The following is a 24,721-nucleotide window of genomic DNA, read 5'->3' on the forward strand; positions in this document are numbered from 1 at the left end:
TAGCACCCCGCGTACTCCCCATCATAATTAAAACCCTGAGCTTGCCATAGTACAATGCCTTGTTTAGATGTCTGTTCTTCAAACTAGAGTGTGAGCTCCTGGAAGACAAGTGCAATGTACTGCTAACCTTTAGATTCACCTTAAAGTGCCTGGCACATAAAAAGCAGCCTATAAGTACTTGTTGAATTAATGAACTAGAATAATACAGCAACATGCCAAATGTCTAGAAGTGATACTTATATTTTAAGCTTACTTCAAATTTAAAACACCAGAACTATTACCCCCAAAATGTACAATTAGTGACCATCAGGCCTACCACTTGTTAGTATCATCAAATGAGATTTATGATATTACCGGAAGTATCAATAAGGTGAAATTTTAGATGCAGACTTTCTAAGAAAGAATTGATTCTAGATATGGATAGGTTACTCTATTAAAATGACTTTTCTTTTTCCATTCTCAATGACTGGTGTCTTTGGAGCACTGATGTAAATAATGACTTTTCTTTACATCTAACCAAAAAAAAAACCAAAAAACAGAAAACTCAGGAAGACTGAAACCCAATAAACAGAACTTCTAATATATAAACAAACTTTCCTATTTTTTAACTGAAATCTTCATAGATGGCTTTTTTTCTTCAATTTGTAACCCTAAATTATTACAAATGCCTGCCTCTGTTCCATGGACCTACGTAGTAAAAAGGAAACACCAAAAGATCTGAATTTCAAGCACATCTGGATTTGAAAACAAACTCCTTTTCTTATGAGTCATGGGTCAATGGGAAACTAACTTGCCTACTCTGATAGCAGAAGTGATTATTTATTAGATGTACCAGAGACTGTGCTAAGTATTTTGCATATATTGCCTCACATAAACCTCACAACAGTCCACGGTGTAGGTATTGCTTATCCCCATGCTACAGATAAGGAAACTGGAGCTCAGAGATGTGTAGTTACATGCCTAAGGTTACACAGCAAGTCAGTGGCAAAGTAGGAATTCTAACACAGGCCCATCTAACTCCAAAGCCTACGTTTTTAAACATTTACAATCTACTGCTTCTGAGCCTCAGTTTTCTGTGTTATAAAATGGAGTAGCTACTTACGTCACAGATCTATTGTGGGAACTGTGTGAAATAATATGGATGCATAAAGCACAGTTCTGGGCATCCTGTGTATACTCAATAAATTATGCCCCCACTTCCTTCTCCTGTTCCAGTGGTGATTAAACATTTATGACATGGGAAATAGTTCCCAAATACTCCTTACCTATTTCAAAGCAGAGATGTTCTGAGTATTGATTAATTCACAAAAGGAAAATACTATCAGATCAATAAATATATTTGATATAAAGAGATATAAAGGAACAAACAAAGAAAAACAATATATTCTACTCATTTTAGGACTGTAACCCTGCTATTGATCTTTCAGAACATCGTAAGGTCAAAATATATCAACATTCAAAGTTAGGAGAGAAGAGCATGATACCCAGAGATCTCAATTCACCAGGGCGTGAAGGAAGACTCCTGATAGAAACTAATTAATCATGGTACATTTTTTTAAAAAGTGTACCTCCAGTGGGAAGGACAGCTTTGGACAAAGATAGAGACAATAAGAATAACGCTTCTATGGTAAGTTGTTTTGTTTTTCAAACACAGAATTTTATTCTTACTTTGAAGTACCCTAAAGATGGGGAAAGGGGAAAACGAGGTACAAAGGAAAAACACAGCACAGTATTTTTGTTGTTAATTTCCCATACATAGATACTTCCTTTAGTTCCTTCCCCCAGCCCCCAGCCCCCTTTTCGGTACATAGCCATGACATTTACCTCTGATAGGTATAAAGAAATCAAATCAAACTTTTTTTTAAATGTTCAAACAAGTGAAAACTAAATGTTAGGTATGTTGGATATATGCACAAGCCTCAGTACTACAATTCAAAACAGAGTGACTTGGGGGGTTATCACCTTGTGAGGGGTATAAACGCGTAATCATTGTGTTGTTTTGTACACCTGAAACTAATAATTAAAGCAAAATTTTAAAAACAGAAATAAAAGAGTGAGTTTTTATATCAAGTCCCTCTGGTGTTATAGTAGGGTGTATCCTATGGAAACCCAAGCAAGGGTGAGTGTCAAACTAAGCTATAGAAGACAACTCAGAAACCTGGTGAGTCCCATAAGATAAGCTATATTTTTAAAAGTATACTAGAGCATTGACCTAACAAGATTATCTGATATAACTGCACCTTCATACTAACCCTCTTCCACTGCTGTAATACTGTTTTTGTCACCAAAACATGGGTCAGTATTGGACATGGTGGGCACTCTGAGCTAATGACATTATAAAGAAATATCAGTTAAGTCATCTAACTAACCTGCAAGGTAATATCACAGTTTTATGTCTCAATGCTGACAACTTTTCCTTCTGCTAAGGGACCTAAGTGGCCAACTGATTTTTTTAAGCTTCCATTTCCACATATGAAAAATGGAAATCATAATATATTTCTGCTTCACTAGGTTCTAAAAATGGAAACTAGCTAAGGAAAAAAAAAAGTGTGAAGCACTCTGAAAAGAATAAACTAGATTCCCTGACCTGATTATTGGTCAGTCTTGTAAAACGAGAATTACTACTTCTTCCAATTCCATACATGCCACCTGACCATCAAACTGACTGATAAATAGTACTGACTGTGAACTTGATCCATGGAAAGGTTTTAAAGGAATAGAAACAAAGTTTGTGCCACGATGACTTTTCATACCATTTAACTATCTCCAAATAAAATTTACTCATTGGCATTAGACAAGTAGGTGATAACAAAAATGAGATTAATTACAATTTCTGAACCTTAAACATTTTTCAAAATAGGCAGCAGCAGGTATAGACCAGTTTGAAACTGATACTGAAACAACTTTGCAAGAACTGGAAATGAACTACCCCAGAAACAGAGGGAATCACAAAGTTTCATCTGATGGGCCGAAATACAATATGGATTATTTTTGTATTGTTCTGTCTGAGTTGTCTGTCTCAGATTCTTAACTTCCAGGTTCTATTTTTAAAATCACTTAACACTGTGTATTTCCAGTATTTCCATCAAGGCATATACTGTCATCCCTGACACCGAAGCTTGTCAGCACTCTCAATATGTACACTAATGATCTCAGGCAACAATTCTCATCTTCTTATCAAAGACATCCTTGCTCCAGAAGAAAAAGTCTAAAGTTCTCTAAGAAAATTCATTTGAAAACATAGGAAGTAGTCATTATAAAATGTTAAGATCACTTACACCCTTTCCTTCTTTCTAAGATGATCAGACATGCTGACTTTTAAAACCAAAAAACTGTCAGGCATTGTAACATTTTTAGTTCTCTCCCAAGTCGCCTGTGCTCTCTTCCAGCACTGTCAAATAATGATAGCTGCTGTCATTATTTTTATACACTAGCTGGCAGCAAGATGTACATCAAATAATCTAAACAAATGACTAGGACCTTACAGCATAACTGACCAGTTTCCTAAAGCCAAAATAAGTGGGCTATCACCTCATCAAGCCTTTACAGCTAGAATGTTAGTTATTTTATAAAAATCAAAGGTTTTCATTAGTTCATTTTGTAAACTGTTTTAAAATATGTTTTCCCCTCTTACACATATACTCCCATTCTCTCCTGTCTGCTCCTGGAGGTTATCCTAAAGATTTTCACATTTACTTTAGGTTTTAATACTTTCAATCAAAACTGCAGTTCTGTTTTTGGAAGCAACAGCCCTTCAGGAAGCATATTTGAAGATATTTAAAAAAAAAATGAAGAAAGTAAATTAAGTTCTTTTCATTTAATAAAGCCAACAATGCAAGGGATTTACAAAAACCAATGATCTTGGACACAAATGATTTAACAGGTCACAAGCACAGAAAAAATTATTTCAAGTCACAGAAAAACATCTGAGTGATTGATTCTAGGTTTCTTGTTCAAATTAATAGACAACGGTCCCTCTCTACCACTATTTGCTTTGGCAATCTAAAATGCTGATATTCCCCTAGATCTAACGAAAGGAAAAATGGGTATCTTCTCCATCTAACACCTAAGTGGGTAACCTAGATACTGTAAATAGAGGCTACATAACGGATGCAACAGACAGCTCTGAAGTGAGAGCCAACATATTTAACCTGCAACTCTTTGGAAAAGAATGTGAAAACACGTGCAGCTTAGCCAAAAACTATTCTAACATGAAATTGCCACAGGCTAGTAAGTTTAAAAAAAACTAAAAAAAACAAATCGCTTTACTAAACATAATTTTGCTGTGGTTGGGTGTGAAAAGCTCAAATGTCAAAAGCACAGTTCTTATTTGTTCAAATTGAACATGCCTATACTCTGCACTATTTATTTAAAATAAATGGGTGAGCTGCCTTTTTTGAAGAGAGTACTTGCAAACCAGAATCAAATTCACAAGCAAGGGGAGCCAATTAACCAATTAAAAAGCATTTGCCTGCTGATATTTTTAATGGTGGCTAGGGGATAACAATCAAATGTCTCAATTAACATTATTATCTACCCCCTATATTCAATGTTTGTAAAACCAATAGCTAAATATTTGGTTATCAGAAATTGCATATTAATCTAGCCTTACTCTTTAGGAAATTATACAAAAAATATCTAAGAAACACAAATCTATTCTACCAATAAATCAGTGACATTAATGTTAAAATGTAAGCATTGTACTGCCTACATTATAGTAGTAATATAACTTTTATCAAATAAATAGCCAACTAGCAAAAAAATAAATTAATGCTACAAGATCCATTTTAAGAGATTAGCACTATAAATTAATATACATTCACTCACTAGCTATTAATTTTTCTTTCTACTTCCTAAAGGAATTCCAACGACTGCTTCTAGAGTGAAATCTTCCTAGGAAGTATTTCACATTAATAAAGAGAAAGAAAACTATTAAATAAGTAAATTCACATAGTTTAATCAAAATTTTGAGTCAATAGCTAGAATCACTTAAATTTAATGAATTGCAAAATGTATTCAATAGTACTCTATACACTTCTGCTTATAATTCAGAAGTCTTTACTACTTACAAAGCTAGTAGCTTTATAATAACCTTAAGTTTTGAGCATTATAAGAGGGAAGTGGAAAGGAAAATTTGTTCTCTCCAGATAATCAGAATTAACTTAAGAATGTGCTCATAATTCAGTAAATGATTCAGTTTCCTTTAGTTATTAAACCTTCATTTAACAAAAAAAGAAAACGAAAATGCCTTTGGTTCACATATCACCCAAATAGAAAACTTTTAAATTAAATGTAGTTACATATAAGTCAAATGTACTTTCTATATAAAAATGTAACACATGCTAAAAGTATAAGGGAAACACAAGATTTCAAACTATGTTTGAATAGGAATAATAGAGCATTTGCACTTGAACTGATAAAACATTATAACTGAAAAAAAAAATTCTTATCTTGTCTTCTGTCACTGACAGCATATAAATTGCTCTTTTATTACACAAAACAATGTCTACAACATCAATGAATGATTCTTCATCAAAACAATAGCCAAAACTATCTATTCCTCTAAGTTTAAAATATCCTTCCAAATTTTCTCAGTTCTTCTCTAGACAATCTAAAACAAAATGCTTTCACTTTGTTAGAGAAATGGATGTAAATGAGTTCCATAAATTTCAATTACACTTCACTCCCAATGCTTTGGAGGAGAAACTTTCACGTTAAAAAAAAAAAAAAAAAAGCAACATTGCAATTCTACCATTAATGAATTAGCTTTGTACCAAGGCAATATAAAATTATTTCATTTTTTTTTTTTACTGTGAAGAGTCTTTTGGAAATGACGTGATTCCATCTTTTTTTTCCCTACCCAACAACAACAACTCTAGTCATAAAACTGGCAAGTTAAAACAATAACCCACAAAGCCTAACGTTTCTTACCTGATACAGGTAAGCACCAGCTCCCAAATGCCACCTTGGGATAGTTCAGACTAGTAAGCAGGCTCATGTTTTACGATACTAGAATGAATAGGAATAAATCTCTGTTGTTCTTTCTTTAGCAAAATCTATAGCTGCAGCTACACCACAATGTGAGAGGACCCCACAGACCTAACAAATTCAAGTCTGTCCCTAGAGAAATAGAAAAAAAAAAAAATCATAAAATGAAGACTTACTGCTTGTCATGTGACTCGGTGAGGCATGCTGTCCATTGGGTGTGCTTGAAGTGAGGTCAATTGCCATGTTAGAGTGCTCCCTTTCAGGTGAAAGCTCATTGTCACCTGGTTTCACAAAATAAAATATTTTGGTCTCTGTTCATTGCCACATGAAATCTAATTAGCAACTTTGTTTCATACATGCAGTGACATAAATAGCCTTGAAATTGTCATGTAAAACATTTTTCCCTTAAAAGAAACTACAAGGAAATATCATTTAGAAATATATAGTAAATGAATGAAATGAAAAACCACAACCAGCTCACGATAAAAATAAAAAAATTACAAAATTTCATTATCACAATAATGTCAACTGCAAAATGAGGGGAATTAGAGTAGTTGATTTCTAAAGTACCCTTATTTGAAAAAAAAAAGTTTCTTTTAACATTTAATTTAATCATTAAGCATACAATACTCATAAGGAGCATTTTCCAAAAAAACGCTAGCTATCAGAGAGCTGGATGTTAGAAAGAAGAATTGGCTAAAACATGTCAACTTGAGGAAGCTAAGTCTTTCACATTATGCGTCTCAAAAATTGGGTTGCAGAGTAGTAAATATTTAGTTCACGCCATATTAGTAGACATATATGTAATATGAACTATTCCAAACTTAGGTAATCAAGTAGGAAAGTGTGGATCTGCTAAGCTACTGATATACATGGTATCCTTAATACAGTAAGCATATTTCTATATTTCCTTCTTATTTCACTTGTGTGCTGTTATTTTCTCAAACTAACTTAAAGGTGAAAACTGCGAACAGACAGAAAAGAAGAGTAGATAATTTGTAATAAAAACTTACAACTGAGAAGTTAAAATACAGGTAACACGAACGCATAATTTAATAGCCAATAAACAAAATTAATGGAAATGAATACTTACACGTTATATAGCCATCAATAGCCTCTGTTTCCATAGTCAAAGTGCAGTGCTGCAATACAAAAGATTATACCCTTAACACAATGATTCCTTTCAGTTCTGCCATTAAATGCTTAACTTATTTGAAGCTCCAGTTAGCCCATGTTGCTGCTGCTGCTGCAACCTGTGCCCAAGAAACATACTACAGCGTACTGTATGTGCTCATTTGCAAGTCACTGAACTCTTTCTGCAAATGATCTGATTCCTGCTGGAGATAGGATAGGAAAGATAAGTGTGCTGTGAGATGGGCTGTAGCAAGAAAGGAATGACTCCCTTAATCAGAATTTACTTGGTAGAAAGAAAAAAAAAATGGGTTACATCTCAAACATGCCAGCTTTAACTGGGATTTAAGTATTTTACCATTCCCTGCTGCCCACAATCGTACAGCATTTGAGGACTTCCCTAGTATACAGATAGCTCTATTCACAATTGTTGCAAGTTGGTTCATCATGTTCTAATAGTGAGGGGGGAGGAAAAACAAACATAGGAAAACAAAACAAAACAAAAAACTTAGTGCCCAAGTGTGTCTCTAAGATTTCTGCAGCACTGACCCAACTTCCGAACTTATATTGACACTTTAGTCTACCCCAAGTTCTGGGTTAGCACCTGTTCAATGTAACCTTAATTTCCTGCTAGACCCTAGTTGGACATAAATGCCAAGCTTATTTAATACATTCTGATTTTGAAAATTTCATAAACTTTTTGCTTTTGGGAAGGGAACCACTTTTTTAAAGTTTGGGGAATTATTCTCATGCACCAATGACGCAAAACAAGAACTTAATTCTCAGAAACAAAAATAAGTTGTATGAGATGACACCCCCTAGCTTTGATTTCACATAATGAAAAGATCAATAAGTTAACTGTATTCTTTGAAGGAAAAAGTTTAAAGAATTGACACGTCCTGAGGAGATTTTTACTTATTTTTTTTTCCCCTTGGCCCTGGTCCTTTTTGCCTTTAGTTTCAAAACTCTCACTGCACCAGCAGCTAAATTATTCACAATGAGCCATTTCTGTATTGATCGCCAAGTATATTTAGCCCTGGCTCCTGGAATTTCTCCATTACTTACTGGAAAACAGGCAGCTTCACTTCTTGTCTCCAAAACCACTTCCCTTCTCCCTCCCCTCCCCTTCTTCACCACCACCCTCCCTACCCCCAAAAAACTTTTCTTTCTTTCTTTATGGAATAATCAGATCAAATTCCCAACTCAGCCACTACATAGCACTTAAATTTCAACCTGCTGTACTGTTATCAAATTCTTTCAAATTATGATTACATAAGGCTTTAAAGTAAGGCATCCGTAAAGTTTAAAAGGGGCGCAGTTTCTTCGGATATTTTACAAATGAGTTTATCTCTTTAAAAATGTACACATTTAACACACACATATTAAAAAGAAAGAAACGTCAGGGAGAAGTGAAAGAAGTCTGCCCCATCAATGAAATGGTTATTAACCCTCAGAGAAGGAAAGAAAGGAAAAGGAAAGGAGAAAGAGAAGCGAAATGTACATACAAAAGAAATTGTCCTTTGATTAAAAAAGATTCATCACCATTTCCAGCTCTGTCGGGAGATCTCAGCTTCTTCTAACCCCTCAAAGAGGAGGTGACAATGTCGGGCTGAAGATAAACGGAGAGAGAAAGAAAGAAGTTTTTTGTGTTCCCCCCTTCTCTCTTTCCCTCCCTTGCCCCCTCCAAGCCAAGCCCCCTGCAGAGTTCAAGGCGAGGAGGAAGGAAAAGCACTTTACAGGTGGGTCATTCCGAGCCCAAATCCAGCAAACAGATCGGCTGATAAACAAAACCAAGAAATGAGAGAGAAGGAACACCCCCCTTCTCCTCCTCCTCCACCACCTCCTCCTCCTCCCTCCACCCCTCCCCCTCGTCCCTTTGGGATGGTCTAGTAGGAAAAGTCACTCAGGAATGGCACCACGTACTTTCAGGAAAGGAAAAAAAAGAGAGAGAGAGAGGTCAGTCAGTGCTACAGCAATGCGATTAACAAGAAGAGAAAAAACTTGATCCACCGGTTCTTTAAGAATCGACCAAAACCTAAGACAAGAAAACTGAAAGAAAAGGGGGGGGGGGGGTTAGAGGGGAGGGACAGTCAGTCAGAACCCAGCAAGGAACCTAGGCCAACTTCACAGGACTGGTTTTCGCCCTTGGCAAATAAATAAATAAATAAATAAATCTTAATTCCATCTCTTTCGCCCAGACTAGAACCTGTCAAAGTGATTTAACTGCTGCCTTTTTACATGTGTCATACCATTTTTTTTTCTCTTTTCTTTAATTCCAACAGGATCTGGATATCCTATCTGGACAGCTGCAATTTATTCCAGGCTACCCAATCTTTCTTGAATTCAAATTAAAACAAAGCAAAACAAGTCCAAATCCATGACAGCTACGTATAGAGATGAGAACTGATTAATCGATTAACATCGCAGAAACAGATTACAAGGAGGGGACGATACATTAAGGCAAAGGACATCATCTCCAACCAGATTCCCTGAGCGTCCTTTACAGAAATCACTACCCTAATCATAACCACAATCCATCCCTCCCAGAGAAAAATATCTGCATTATTATTATTATTACTGGTTAACAGCAACAAGTCATTTGATCACATCACAGTGCAAAACGAGATGCCATATAATTACACTTAACTTTGAAAACACTCCCCCCCTTTCCAAATCAGACACACATATTTATATATAATCTATGAATCAGAAGACAAATAAAACAAGAGCTGTTCTTCACCACGCAAAAGCCAAGCGGAGATTTACCTCAGCAGTGCATGCAGTAAAATAATCCCATCACCCTTTTGTTTGTGTTTACTGTTAGTGTGTCCTCTCTCTTTCTTTCTTTCCTGTGCCTAACGTGTGTTTGTGCACTGCAGTTGGTGGTGGAAACTAAGGCAGTGGATCTGTAGCTAAGGGTAATCCTGTTTTTACTTCCTCCATCTTCAGCGAGGAGCAGGGTTAGCCCGGGACAGCTGGTCAAACCCCGAGAAACCGATCCGCCGGGGCCCGAGCACATCTCCCCCGCCGGCCGGGCTCGCGCAGACGCCCGCGGGCGGAGGGCGGGCTGGCGGCAGCGACGGCGGGCAGCGGGGCCCGGGGCGCTGGGCGCGGGCGGCCGTGCGTGCGCGCGCGCGCGTGTGTGTGTGCGTGTGTGCGGGGCTTGGCCGCCTGGGTGTGTGTGAGTGTGTGAGTGTGCGCGCGCGGGCTGGCGAAGGCGCGTGTGCGCGTGTCTGCGCGCAGGGCCGCTCGGCGCGCTCGGCAATCGATTACAGGACAAGTGCTGCCCCGGCGGCTCCGCGACGCGCGTACTCCCTCGCGCCCACCCGCGCGCCCGACCGCGACGCCCCCAGCCCTGCGGCCCCCAGACGGCGGACCCCTCCCCCAAAGGGGGACCAGGTAACCCGCTTCCGAGAGTGCCACGGCGACCCCAGCCCACTCCCCCCAAGTCATAACAAATCTCACCTTTTCTGCCGGCTGGGAAGGAAGGATTGCAACGGTGAGGGGAGGTTCATTTCGGCCGCGTGAAGTTTTCTTTCAAACTGGGTTCTGTGGCGAGGCCGGGCGGAGGGTGCGGAGGGCGATCCAGGCGCCCGACGCGGAGCTCCGGGATCGGCGTCCTGGCCCGAGTCGCGGTGTGCGCGTGGACCCACCCACTCAGACTTCGCAATAAACTATGCCGTATAATTTCAGTAAACGGCACCCGGTAGACCAGGACTTGATTCAGGATAGGGGGAGTCCTAGGGAATAGATTGAGAAGGAGATTCAGGTCTGAGCTGAAGCTCAACTATTACTACTTTGAAAGTGCTTTACAGTGCAAGTTTAAAATTAGAGTGTTTGCTTGCTTTTTCTCCCCCAGGCAACTGCCACATACCCCGAAGTCAGAGTGAGCGGGTGAGGGTCCAAAAGGTTGTTAGGAGTAAGTGTTGCCCATCAATATCATCCATTAGTTATAGCTCAGCTTTTTTTGGGGGGGGGAGGGGAGGACATATACATCGTTCTGTTAAATGCATGTTCTTTCTACAAATAACATTTAGCATCTTTCTTGACCACATTTGCAAAAAGAGGGAATAGAGACTTCTATAATTAAAGGGAAAAGGAAAATGAAAGGACCTGAAAATACTGAACTGTGTAGTCTGGGTGCCTTAAATTTGAAAACACATGAAATTATCGGGACTGCCACACAGCACTTCTGAGAAACCATATCATAGATTGTAAAGAAAATCAATGCTGAAAGAGTAGGAGCGGGCTGCGAACTCCTACACCTTTCAAGAATCCCAGAAATAGTCGCTGAGTTTTGTTGTTTTGTTTTGTTTTGTCTTTTGCCTGCTGAGGAAAGAGAAATGATACATTGAAAATAAAATCAAGTATATCTTAAACACCACTCTAAGTCTGGGAAATTCTGAGTCTTTTCTTTAGATTTTGAGATGGGGACGGAATTCATTCACATTGATATACACTAAATAATGGATACCATTAACTTGTGTAATATTATGACATTTTATAATGAATTTTTAAACGTTTATTTCATACACTGCATTTATTAAACAATTGTGCCAATAGGCTGGTTATTAAATTGTGGAAAAGGGCACCATACTGCAGAAGAGATTAATCAATTTTCAATTCCTGAGAGCTGTATGTTGGTAAAGCCTTTTTTTTTTTAATCCTGTCAGTTACCTAAATAAAAGTAATTTTCCTGAAGTCATATTTGAGAAATACAAAATAGAATTCTACAAATCATTTTAATCACCCCAATAGATTGTAAAGATTTTAATCTTAAATTATCTTAGAAAAGTGGAATATTACTTGTAATATATAAATTCCTACTACATAAAGGGTAACATAACTTCTCTAAAATTGCCATAAATCCCTCCTAAAAACTAAGCCTAAGTGTTTAAGTACCTGCAAAGTTATGGAGGTCCTTAGAAAAGGTGAATTAAAACATAGTCAAAATTAAGATGAAATATCTAGATAATTTTAGCAATTGAAATCTTTGGTAGAAGAGGTTCCAAGGTGAAGTCTTAAAGAATCATCCTCAAGTTCCCCAAAGCTACCACAGTTGATAAAGCTTTGCCCCCTGGCTGATCAGAGCTAAATTAAGCTCTTGAAAGACTATCCTTTCCATGAGTTACTTTCATTGGCTCCCTAGTCACCAGAGGCACACTCTCTCCCTCTAGTGGCTAAGTGTTCAGACATTTTACGTTTGATGACTGTTTCCCCAAGAATGGGGGATTTGGGCAAGGGGCAGTCTAATTTAGCATAAATCTCATGACCACTTGTGAGAATTAAACCACTTTGGGAAACTTGTCCCTCTTTTTAACATCTTCTGTACCTTTCTCATTTGCATGTCATGGTATATCCAACTTATCCAAAGAAGTCAAAATTATATGTACATGCTAAAAACTAGGGGTTCTATTTTGTCCTCTGCAGTGGAATAGTCCTGGCTCTGAGACTTATAGTTCCACTTGTGGAAAGGAACGTTTGTATAAATTGTAGTAATTAACTTTGTTCACAATTTTTCTCAACAGTATTTTTATAGTAGAGAATATATTTATTTCCATCTTTTGTCATAAACACTGCATACACTTTAAAAGTACATATATATATTTAGACTATGCATAAAAATGTACCACCGGGGAACTGCAATACCATACTCTTCCCACTATATCCAAGGAGAAAACATATCTGACCCCCACCATTTTTCAGCTGATTCTTTCTGATCCTTTCTGTACCATCCTATCAAAATTGCCTTCCCAGCACCGAGCCCTGTTACCACCTTGCACATTTCCTTCCTTATACAATTTGTAAATATTTTATTCATTTGTTGAGTTTTTATAAGAGAAACTCACTCCCTCACTAGAATGTCATCTTTTTAAGGGCAAGGATTATGTCTGTCCTGCTAACAATTGTTTTCTCAGAAGTAGCACAGTATTTGTAACGAGTTGGTACTCAAACATGTACTAAATGGGTGAATATAGAGCTAATTACATACTCACCGAGTTTCCATGTGTTAAACTCTGTTTTCAAGGGACAAAAAGGATCGGATAGCAGAGATAAATTCTCATTCCATAAATAATTTGGTCAAATCTTGGATCACAAGTCATGTTACAAATTAATAGATCAGCTCTGGCTTATTATGGTCCATGTGAAGAGTGAGAATGCCTTCACTGATGTAATATAAACTTTACAAGAATAAATAGTAAAAGTGATTAAAATTGTGTATCAAATATAATTTTGAGTAAAATACATTTACGTGACCCCTCTGTTTCATAAACAAATTATTTGAGTTAGTACTTGCTAATTCATGAACCAGGTCAACTATCATAGAATGTAACAGATTTAATTCTGTAACCACTAAGTGCAATTAGCAAAACGAATATAAAAGACAGTGTAGGTAAAAGGTACATTGTGAAACACCAGTTTTGCTTTCTTTGGATGGTTTATTTTATCTGTTTTAGATTTAGAAACCCTAGTACCCTTTGAAGGAATTTGGATAAAAGTTCATTTTTGTTTGTTCAAGGAATTAACTCCACGTTTTTAATTTTTGGTTTTGTTTCTATCAGTGGGTAGGAGGAGATAATTTGAAACATTGTAATACTTTCCTAATATCAAGGGGGGAAAAATTGGGAAACTAATTACATATTAATTTTTTATTTAGATGGTGTTGCTGTGCTAGATATAGAACATAATCACCCAGAGTAGGTGCCCTAAACTAACTTAAATCCCTGAAAAAGTGAGGATGAAAAAGAACTCATAGGTACAATGTTTTAAAACCGATTGCTTGTTTTATTTTTATCAGGTGGTGGTGTTCTCTTTGAAGTGGTGTTCTCTTTTTAAGTGGGATATGGAACAATGGTCTCACATTCTCCTGTCGACCTAGATTGGCACTATGAAGAAGCTAGAATTGGAACCATAGTTTCAAAGAAAACATTCTAAGATACCAAATCCAGTTCATACGTAAGTCATATTAATACCTTCCAACTTTGCCTCCCTGACTACATCCGTAGTCTGGGGTCTGTCTGGGTGGCATGTGTGTCCCAAATGGTAAGGGTCTTCTGGTTCTGTCCATGTTGAACAATAGTTTCTTTTAACAATTCTTAAAAGTGTCACTTTGCAATTAGAGATAAGGCTCTTGTACAAACACCCATGTCCCTAGAAAAGGTAACATTATGACTTAAATTCACACTTTGATAGAATAATATCAGATTTCTTCTAGAGAGCACGTTTTGATATAGAGCAGATGATAAGCTATCTCTATCCCAAATGAGAATTATAAATTGTGGAAGTTAAACTTAGACCAAGGGGGTGAGGACTGGAGAGGTTTCTGAATAAAAAGGAAAGCACACATTTTTTAAAATGTCATTAGAAGCTATCATAGTTACTATAAAACGCAGATGTGTTCAACATTTGAGGAAATGAGTTCCACTAATGCAAAAGTGAAGGAACTTTGAGCTGGGTCAAGTGTAGGTGGCTGATGCTCAAAAAACAACTCTTAACAAGCATTGAAAAGAACATTTCTAAGAAACCCTAAAATTATCAAACACAAAAAGTATAATGAGGTTATTGGAATCTCCAATAAAGTAGTAGTAAAAGGAAAGAAAAAGGTGATTTAAATTTTTGGTTAATAGTAAAAGGAGAAGACGTTGTCTAATGATCGTTAATTTAGATAAGGAAAGTAAGCACCAATGAGGAAAAGAAAGAAAACCAAAAATGATCATTTGACGTTGGAATCAGATGGTGAAAATAGGACAGACTAGCCTAAAGATCTTTAATACCAACAGTCGGATTCTGCTGGAGATAACCATAGTCTAAAGTAGAGTGATGACAGGTTGCATCTCAAGGGAAATATTTGGTATGTAAACCAGTGCCAGTAAGAGTATTATCCTGATTTTTTTTCACTCCTGTGGAAAACCCATGGAATTACATGGCCAGTATTTATCCTTCAACAGTACAGCAAACTGTAATCACATGTTTAAACAATGCTATGTGGACTGAAGAAAATAGAAGAATACATTACAAACAGAAAATGAAGGAAAGAATCCAGGAATTCAACCTTCCCGCTTTTTATAGCCTGGTCCTAGCAATCTAGGGAGTTAAAAGCCATACAAGGATAGAATCAGAGAGCCGTTTCCTGCCTGATAACAATGAAAGAGGGTGTGTGGTATGGCAGGGAAATGAATCAAAGAAAGGTCAGTTACAGGTAGTAAAAAATGTCACCTCCCCCAGTTCTCATGACTTGTGGTTTAAAGAAAGGTTAGCTTAATATAGAGGTTAGTGTTGCATTCTGCACACTAAAGACATGATATGTGAGGATGAGAATAACACCCACAGTATCTCCCTAGCAGCTATGTTCAAGCTTCAAAAAGGTACTTCAAACTTGATGCCATGGTGAGGTACTCGACACCTGGGAAAGTCCTACTCAGTAGACTAAGAATATCATCAAAAGTCATATAAACTATATTCCAGAAACAGTTTCATTGGAAGACTGGTTTTGAAGTATACCATTACTCCTATGAGAAATAACTCCTGTGCAGAATCTGTTGCACATTAGGTTGATGATTTAACTGATGTCAGTGAAGTTGGAGCATCTGTGGGATTGGGAAAGCCATATAAATTTCATCATTATCATTATAAGCATTTTTTTATGCCAGGCATCGTGATACGCACGTTACATACATTATCTCATTTACCCCTCACACTCATTTTTAAGAGAGGTAATATTAGCCCTATTTTCACATAAAGAAATTGAAGCTTGGAGATAATATTATCTTGTCCAGGGTCCCACAATGTCAAGCTGGACTCAAAGGCATGTGTTAAGTTCTAGAAAGCCCATAGCAATAACCACCATGTTATACTGTCTCCTAAATAGCTAAATATATTTATTAATCATACAAAACCTTTGCTGTAGTTAAATCCAGCCCTTTGAGTAACAAACTGTTGGGTAACAGACCAATATTGAACCATGTGGAAACTGAATGTCTACAGTGTTCTCAGGAGGTTAATTGAATGTGGTAACAGCATAGAGTTCTACTGGATCCACTGCCTATCTATGTGTGAGACATGACCTATTTGACATCTAATACTCTACCATCAGGTATTCATCTGTACCTACCTTGACCTCTTCTTGTCCTGACTAGTTTAAAGGGCAGTAGTGGCCTCAAGGAAGAGCTGTTTTATTTAGGAAATGCATTTGAAAATAATAAGTGAGAGGATACAGGATGGATATGCTTGCTTGTTTGTTTTGCTTGAGAGAGGAGTGTCAGCGACCATAGTAAGAAAGGTTCGGGAGGGGGTAGAGCAGTGGGATATTGAATCAGAGAAGAGGAGATAGCAAATAATGTTTGAATTGAGAGAGTGGGAGAGATGAGTTGACTTTACCTGGAGCTCCAATCTGCCATTCCCATCTCCATATCAACTTGCTGACTCCTTTAATCAGGAATCAGATGGATAGCCACACCTTTAGAGGTTAAATATGCGTAGTATTATTTATATCTTTACACTGGCCAGAGGTTGCAGCAACTATTGTATTACAAGGTGAAAGATTCAAGTTAAGAAGCCTTTATAAATGTTTCAGAGTCCAAGTTCCTGCAGATCCGTTTCCATAAAGTGGCTCCTAATTGGGAAGATAGGCTCCTAACACTTGCTTCCCCCTGCACTTATGTTTTGAATGTTCTTTCCTCTGAGCTTAAGCAGATTCAGCTTTCTCTGCCAATTCAACTCCATTACTTCTTTCAAAATCAGGATAAGAACACAAGGTTGCTTAAGGCCTCTGGATCTTAGGAAGACTGGTTCATTCATCGAAGTCACTAGATTTTGCCAAGCATTGTACACTGAGAGCTGATGACGAAAGGAATAGTTAAGTCAGGTGACAATGCCAAAAAGCAAATATAAATGAACAGCCTTGCTAAAAGCAAAATATTATTTTGTCTCTAGTCAGAACCATAGGCTAAAATGCACCTTCAAAGACCAATATAACAGGTATCATATTGGAATTGAATATTCCTTCTTAAAAAAAAGAAATAGTCCCACTTCCACCGAACACAGAAATCTCCATTACAGCGGACCTTTCAGTCAATGAAGTCATTTGTGTTTAATCTGCACATATATACTGCAATACAAAGAAGGCATAAAGTTTATCGATGTAGCTTATGGAAATATAAAGACATTTCCCTGAGCTATGGACATTCTTCAGTCTCCATGACAAATAAATATCTAAGTGAAAATGAGTAGTTTTTATTCACTTTCTAAATTCATTCCAGTTCACAAATAGACTGTTCACAGGAGTAAGTTCATAGTAAGCTTGCAGCATCAATTTAAAATATGAATCATTTAGTTAAAAATCTATGCATGTTTTTTCAGAACAACCTCATGATAAGAAATCATTGCCTAAAACCATGGTTCACAAACTTGCTTTCTGAACCTAAGCTATCTACATGTTTAATTTATTCCTATTTAGTTACATCTTTCCTTTTCTGAAAAAAGTTCTAAGGTAGACTCACTCCCCCATCCCTAGCTTCCCACTCCATCCTAGAGGAGTATCAGAGTATTGCAGTATTGTAGCAGTTTGAAAAATATTCCCTAGAACAGTGTTTTTCAAATGTCAGGTTATAATCCATTATTGCCTATATATATAGTATGTATTGTGTCATAACCACTATTTTAAAAACATGAAATATGATGAAATAGAGTACATCACATATAACAGGGATAAATAAAAAGGTAAACTTTCACAGATACACGTACCTACTGGGTCACCACATAAAATGTATTTTTACCCTGTATGGATTGCATGGTCAAAAAAAAAGGTTGAAAGCAACTATTCAAGAAAATAGATAAATAGAGGTAAATCACTTGATTGAAATACTATACAGCAGTTGTATACTTATATATCAACATGAATAAAATCTGAAACATTACATTGGGAGAAATAAGGCAACTGTAAAAGGATTCTTACGTTGTTAAAAACATTGAAAACAATATTAGATATTGTTTACTTGCATAAGTTTAGTGAAAGTATAGTAAAATGGAAAAGAAAGATACTACTTTCAGAACAGCAGTAACCACCGGGTTGACAGGGAGAAGGATGGGGTGTACCTGCAATGTTTGATTTCTTAATCATGATTCTAGAAGTCAGGAGACCTTTGTACTATTTTACTCTGATTGACTCACTTCATTTCTCTGGTCCTTATTTCTTCATATACAAAATGATAGGATAATACCAGAGAGTGATCAAAGTGTCTAACTGGAAGAAGAGTTGAAATTTTGTAATGAAGATGTGTTTGAATTATATTATACTCAAACCATAGAATTTAAATGATTTCTCAGTGTTAATCGGCTCGTTGATGATACAAGTCAGGCTGGATAGAAGCAAGTCATCTAGAATCACAGTCTTTCATTCTCTACCATTTTACTCTGACTTTGATGAAAGATAAAACGTCATGGATTCATTTTATCTCGAATGATAAAGTTAATAGATCACCATTGTCCTCATCTTCATCATACTCATATAAAGTGGGCCTAGTGGCCAATGGTTCTTCTAATGCCACTGAAAGAAAGTGAATGCTTTGAAAAGGCCAAATTTAATTAAATGTGTATGTTTTTATTGCTAAATATTAAAAGAAGATCGCTGTTTCAGGTGACCTTTCAGTTTAGTTTAGCCATGCTTTATCTTAAATGATTGATGGTAGCCATGTCTGGTCTCCTGTAGTTCTTTTATATATAAATTGGAAAACAGGCAGGAGTTCTGTTCAAGTCTGATTTGTGGTTACTGTTAGACGTTGATTATTGATTGATCCCCCAATACTTCCTGAAACACCTTGCATTCACAGTAAATTCAGAGAACAATAAGATGAAAAACTATATATAAAATAAAAGAAAATAAGAAGCAAAGGAGAAAGAAAAAGCATCAAGAAATTACAGTTATGGAAGTCCCAGGGGGCCGGAGAGTGGGGATGGGGGGACATGGATACCAGCGGCACAGGCTGGGGCATCACCTCTGGCCTCAACCCTGAAATGGTGCTGCTGGCGGAGCACCTGCTGAAGCCGCCCCCCCATGGACAAGCAGATCAAGACAGGGCCCTTCCTGGAGGCAGTGTCCCACCAGCCACCTTTCTTCCAATACCTTGGGTCCCCAGCGTTTATTCCCATCAAGGCGGACATAAGTGGCAACGTCACGAAGCCTCTGCTTCATCCAGGTCTTCCTTCAGAGCATCTGTGATGGGGAGCGGGATAAGAACCACCCCAACTTCATCCACATCAGTGCCACCAAAGCCTATGAGATGGCCCTCACGAAGTACGGCTGGATCGTGCAGATCTTCCCCGCAGCGATGTACGTGGCACCCTATAAGTCTTACTTCCCGGAAGCACTCTCCACAGGCCAGAATGTGACAGAGGAGGAGTGCCTGGAGAAGATCGCCTCTTCCTGGTCAACTACAGTGCCGTCATCAACGAGATGTATACCAATACCTAACTCAACTACAAGGTGTAGATGTGCCCAGTGTGGGCACGACCAGGTCACCCGTCCCCCAACATGCAGCCACTTGCAGAAACAGGCAAACCTGAATCACTGTGAATCAAGCGGATGATCCCTGGCCTGCCTAGGAACCCTGGAGTGGCCCAGAGTCTGACCAGGGTCTGCAGGGGACGGCTCAGGTTTTTTAAAAAGCATTTCTTGGGTCTGTCCTAATGGAGCAATAAACAATGATCCTACTTCCGAATCACCTTTGAATTTCACAGAAACACAGACTGACTTTATACCTTCATTTCGGTGTGGTAAAAATCAATTCATGTTGCTAATCGAGTCCTAGGGATTTTGGGGTTCCCCCCACCCCGAACATGACATTGGGCGAACTGTGTCATGCACTTCACTTTAAAAATAATCACTTGTCCTTCTTATGATCTGTCTCAATGATGTTTTGGGTATTTTAAGGACCATGAGGAGTTTGATTTGAAATTATACAGGATCCCTATTGTGGGATTTTTTTTTTTTTTAAGCAAACTGGTAAGTGTTCTGTGTTTGCACAGCCCAGCCTGACAGCACTGTCATTTAGACCCTGCTCTTTCTTAACTGTCTTTTTCAAGACCATTTTTTTTTATAGCTGAAAACAACCAGCAAGCCTTTGATATCCATGGCCAAGGGGACTTTATTTTAAAGCTATCAGGCACAAATAATTGACCAGAGATGACTGTATTTGCATTCTTCTGCATAATTATTTTCTTCAAGGACAGCTTTTCCAACGTAAGAGTAAGAAACTACCCATCGTGTATTCTCTCAAGGGGGAAGCGATGAATCCCAGACTCTGACACCCAAGGAAATGCCTGGCTGCCTTAACTGCCCTTCCTGACACTAAAACGAGCTGTATTTTCGAAAATGTTGGGATTAATAGAGGAATCCTCCAAAATTGATGTGTGTTAAAAACCGGATGAGGAACAATTGGTGATTTTTATGCAGAAACTAAATAATCGTAACACATAAATCTCTATTTTGGAATAAAAAAATAATTCTGGTTATAAAAAAGCCACAGTTGAACACAAAGCTTACTTCTGAACTTAGCAACCAGGCAAAAGAGGAACCACACTAATTGCTCTAATTGTCTAGGAAGCCTATGAAATCATCAGTGCAAACACAGACACAAAATTTCCCAGCTTAATGTTCCAAGAGGAATTTGACTCAGGTGATACTGACAAAAGTGTCATTGGTGGTACGTACAGTGATTAAAAGCCTCTCTCCAGAAGGCCTACAGTCAAATCCCAGCTCTGATAGTTACTGTTTCTAACAGTTATACAATGTCTTAATCTCTATTTCCTCGTCTGTTAAAACTGAAAAGTTATAGTAGAACTTACCTTGTATTTTTTTAATTAAATAAGGATTAAATGAGTTAATATTTGTAACTGGTCAAATCAAGGGTGACAATAGCCCTGTACCCTCATCAGGGTTATATCATGTTTCTTTAATAAATTAAGCAAAAAATGTTCTCAAAAGCAATTTTGCAAAGGACAGTCTTAAATTAGTGTAGTTGCAGTTGTACTGTTAATTAATGTAGTGTCATAAAAGCTGACACATAGATTCATAACTTATTTTTCGATTGATTTCCTCCCCAACTTTTTTCCTTTTTTTTTTTTTTTTCATTTTTTAAAAAGAAAAATCAGAAAAATAAACATATTATCTGCCACCTGGATTAGAATACCCATTTCTCATGCTTGCTCTTCAAATGTAATCCTAATAAAATATGTCAGATTCATATTTTTCCATACAGACCTCGGCCAACTGTAAATTAGAGCATCTGTGTCACTTCTAAGAAAACCTCACATAGCAACAAACAGCTAAATAAGCCACTCTCATTTAGGGGTGCAAAGTTTTTGGCAATTTGCAAACTAAGATATTTCTCCCAAAGACTAAAAACTATCCAGTTTTTTGTTCTCCCTCCTTGGAAGTCTTTAAAATGGAAAATTTTGACTTAAGCTTTTTTAATGAAATCAAATTACAAAAAACAAACAAACAAAAAAACTATAGACAAAAAACCTTGTCTATGAAAAGACAACATATCCTGTAACATTTATAAGCAACTTTAGTTCTGTTGAATCACTAAACCGTATTTTATACGTATTGTGACCCTGAACTATGTTGCTACCATACACTATAAATACATGATACCATTTAGATTAACTTAGCACCTACTATCTACATCAATAATGTTTTCATGTAGCTCACAATAGAATACGTTTTTTTCAGGCATGTGTATCTTATCTCCCTTACTACCTAAGAGCAATTTTGGAGAAAGACTGGGTCATCATTTTTTACAATGTTCTTATTTCTTAACACAGTGATTTATTTACACAGATTGGGTACTACTATCTTTGTTAATAAATATTATCATAGAGATGGACTCCTTCATCAGTAAAGTAGTATAAAATATTCCAATGCTGTGTAGTCATTCATTATTTAAAAGCACTTTTAATGCAGTTTCCTTTGTCTTTTTCTATTTTCAAAAATCTACGGTCTTTTTTTTTTAGGCCTTCGCACTTTGGCTAACTCAACTAAGCTACTATTGTCTTTTACACTTATTAACAAACATCTCTTTGGTTTGTTCAAATCTTTGTAGTGTTTATAAAAAGTACATCTCAAGTGTTTTTAGTCCTTTTTAGAAGTTATAGTATCGTTATATTTCAGTTCTCACTATATACCTCAAACATTGGTGTGCATTTCGAAGACTGTATTCATATTATGTACTTTAAAAAAAATGAGCTTATGTCTTAAAATAGTATATGACTTCAATATGATCACAGAACTAAAACTAGGATTAAAGGTTAGCTTTCAGAAACACCTGTTACATATTCTCAATTTATTTTACTAACTGAGGCTAGAGAACTTCGTGAACTTTTAATTTTTACTGTTTTATTTTTATTTGTTTTTCTTTTATGTGAATCTAGTATTTTACATTTTTCAATGAAATTGACAAAGTCAATTTTCATTTGAATGAAGATGCATAATTAGTTTGTACATTAAATTGAAAGTAAAATTAAATGTATATGCTACCACTTAATAGTAATGCAGAATTCTAGCCCAATGTATCTTAGTCTTATCTTTTGTTTTCATATAAAATATTGTTCTATAGTAGATTTCTTTAGTCAGAATGGTTAATTTATCTCCTTTTCACTTAGTTCATATCTCTCAGTTATATAAAAATTTAAAATTTTTATAGGTAAATGTATGCTGCAAGTTGGATGGAGAGGTTTTTTTGTGTGTTTTTTTACTGCAGGGAGTGAGAACTTTATTATAATTAATTTTATTATTTAATCTTTGATTAATTCTAAGAAATATTTGAGGTTTCTGTGGATGATATTGAGAATCTGAAGAATTAACTTAGGAGGGTATTGTCAAATGACCATCAAAGTATAGGATTAAATTTAAGGTGATGTAATGAAAGCACTCGTATATTTTGACACAACCCATTCATTTGATATATTGTTTATCTTATCTGTGCATTTCAGGAGGTCGTAGTCATAAACTTTGAATATCCTTTTTTAAAATCTCTGATAATTGAAGTAAAATTAATTGTGATGTGAAATAATAAAATTGTAAAAAATTACTATAGCTTGCAGATTATTAATTGTTACTGAGCTTTGATTCTTTACTAAAAGTTGATAGGTTGCTACCCATCTCCATGGACAGAATAATGTGTGTTTTAGAAAAATTATCCAATGCATCTTATAATAAAAGCCAAAAGATCTTTTCAATAGAATTAATAAGTTGTTGCTTAGATTTATTTTTAACAAAGCAATTTTATCAAACCTTATCTAGCTGAGTACAATAACAACAATAGGGGAAAATCAGAATCTCTCTCATTACCTGCTTCTATAATTGTGTATGCATAAAGTATGCTTGAAGCCTTTGAAAGGAGAGATTGTGCAACCTGAATACTAATTTCGTGAATACTGTAATTTCACGTCTGCTATCCGTGTTCAAGCTGATTGTGCTTTGAGGAGCAGCTGAGGCTTTATGGAAAACTTTGTAAAACACTCTATTTAGAAGCAGTTTTTTTCTTTGCATTATGTACTCTGGGTATTTTTCCTCCTTTGTGTTTTATTTTGAGAACATTTGTATGAAAACAAGATCTTTGTTTCTTACAAGCTCATCTGCTCTTGCTGCTTATAGATTATGAGAAGTCATCTTCTGTGACATCATAATCGTTTCCATGGCAACCAGTTTAGCTTAATTTTTTTGAAAATAAAAAGTTACGGACTGTCAGTAGCATCAAATTGTCTATATCAAAACAGATACATAGCAACTTCTCAGTTTTCTGCAACCACTACATGTGGCCTGTTCATTTCAAAGCAGCAAAACTGTAGCCTAATGCATTTAATTCCCTTAAAGTCCATGAGACTGAGAATTCCAGCTATCCACAATTTAGAGAAAGAATGGAATGTTTGAGGAAACAAATTCTGAGTGACCAACCTTATCGTAGCTCAGTGCCCTGTCACATGGCTTGCTGGTGTAAGTTCAATGAGGGAGGAAATATATGAGACACTGGTGTTTTATGTTCTACAGTAAATAATGATACAGACTTGAATAACAGCTGTAAGGATCTTGAAGCCCTTTACTTGAAATGATTTTATGAACAGGCACATTTACTCAGTCACTTCAGTGCTGTCACTACTGTGATGAAATGTGGCTCTGAGAGACCTCAGAACATAATCATTTGGACAGCGAGCCAAGGCTGCTAAAGAGGACTGGAACTAGGAACAGGCTTTGTGGCATGTTCTGCTACATCAATATTTGTCAAAATTATGACGTTTTAGTCACAATAACCAAGCAATCCATAATGAAATATTTATTGAGTACTTGCTATGTGTATAGCACAGTATTGGGATTGTGTGTGATGTAAGGTAGTACACACACAATCCCTGACCCACCCACCCCCAGCCCTTCTTTGAGATTAATGCCTAATGGTTGGTGTCGCCTTTTCTTTCAGGACTACTATTTTTATTTAAATCCTACCCCCTCTTATTTCATTTTATTTTAAAATGTGTGCATGTTTGATATGAACCACATTAGTTCAGGATAGTTCGTGAGCTGAATGTGACTAGCCTGTTCTATGTTGCA

At 36.7% G+C, this 24,721-nt stretch overlaps 1 protein-coding gene and 1 long non-coding RNA gene across 11 annotated transcripts in view; one reads left to right on the forward strand and one right to left on the reverse strand.

Annotated features, from left to right (window-relative positions):
* IKZF2 (IKAROS family zinc finger 2) overlaps positions 1–10,759 on the reverse strand; it is a 151,084-nt gene extending 140,325 nt beyond the window's left edge. The window contains exons 1-4 of one of the 10 annotated variants that reach the window (XM_019727021.2): positions 10,585–10,759; positions 8,662–8,728; positions 7,082–7,130; positions 6,165–6,269 (exon numbers count right to left, since the gene is read on the reverse strand). In XM_019727021.2, coding sequence (XP_019582580.2) covers positions 6,165–6,269; positions 7,082–7,130; positions 8,662–8,664 — 157 coding nt within the window. In that variant the 5' untranslated portion in view covers positions 8,665–8,728; positions 10,585–10,759. Of the gene's footprint in view, positions 1–5,931; positions 6,106–6,164; positions 6,270–7,081; positions 7,131–8,624; positions 8,810–9,042; positions 9,097–9,885; positions 10,162–10,584 lie in introns of those variants that run through there. The other 9 variants (XM_019727023.2, XM_074312718.1, XM_074312725.1 and 6 more) reach the window with 9 other exon arrangements.
* On the forward strand, positions 10,381–23,208 carry LOC109445060 (glycolipid transfer protein). The gene is made up of 3 exons (XR_012489640.1): positions 10,381–10,518; positions 13,919–14,076; positions 18,948–23,208. It is a non-coding gene; the product is annotated as a glycolipid transfer protein (long non-coding RNA).
* The last annotated feature ends 1,513 nt before the right edge of the window (positions 23,209–24,721 follow it).

Source organism: Rhinolophus sinicus, linkage group LG01 (assembly GCF_036562045.2).
Source record: "Rhinolophus sinicus isolate RSC01 linkage group LG01, ASM3656204v1, whole genome shotgun sequence".
NCBI classification, from domain to species: Eukaryota; Metazoa; Chordata; class Mammalia; order Chiroptera; family Rhinolophidae; genus Rhinolophus; species Rhinolophus sinicus.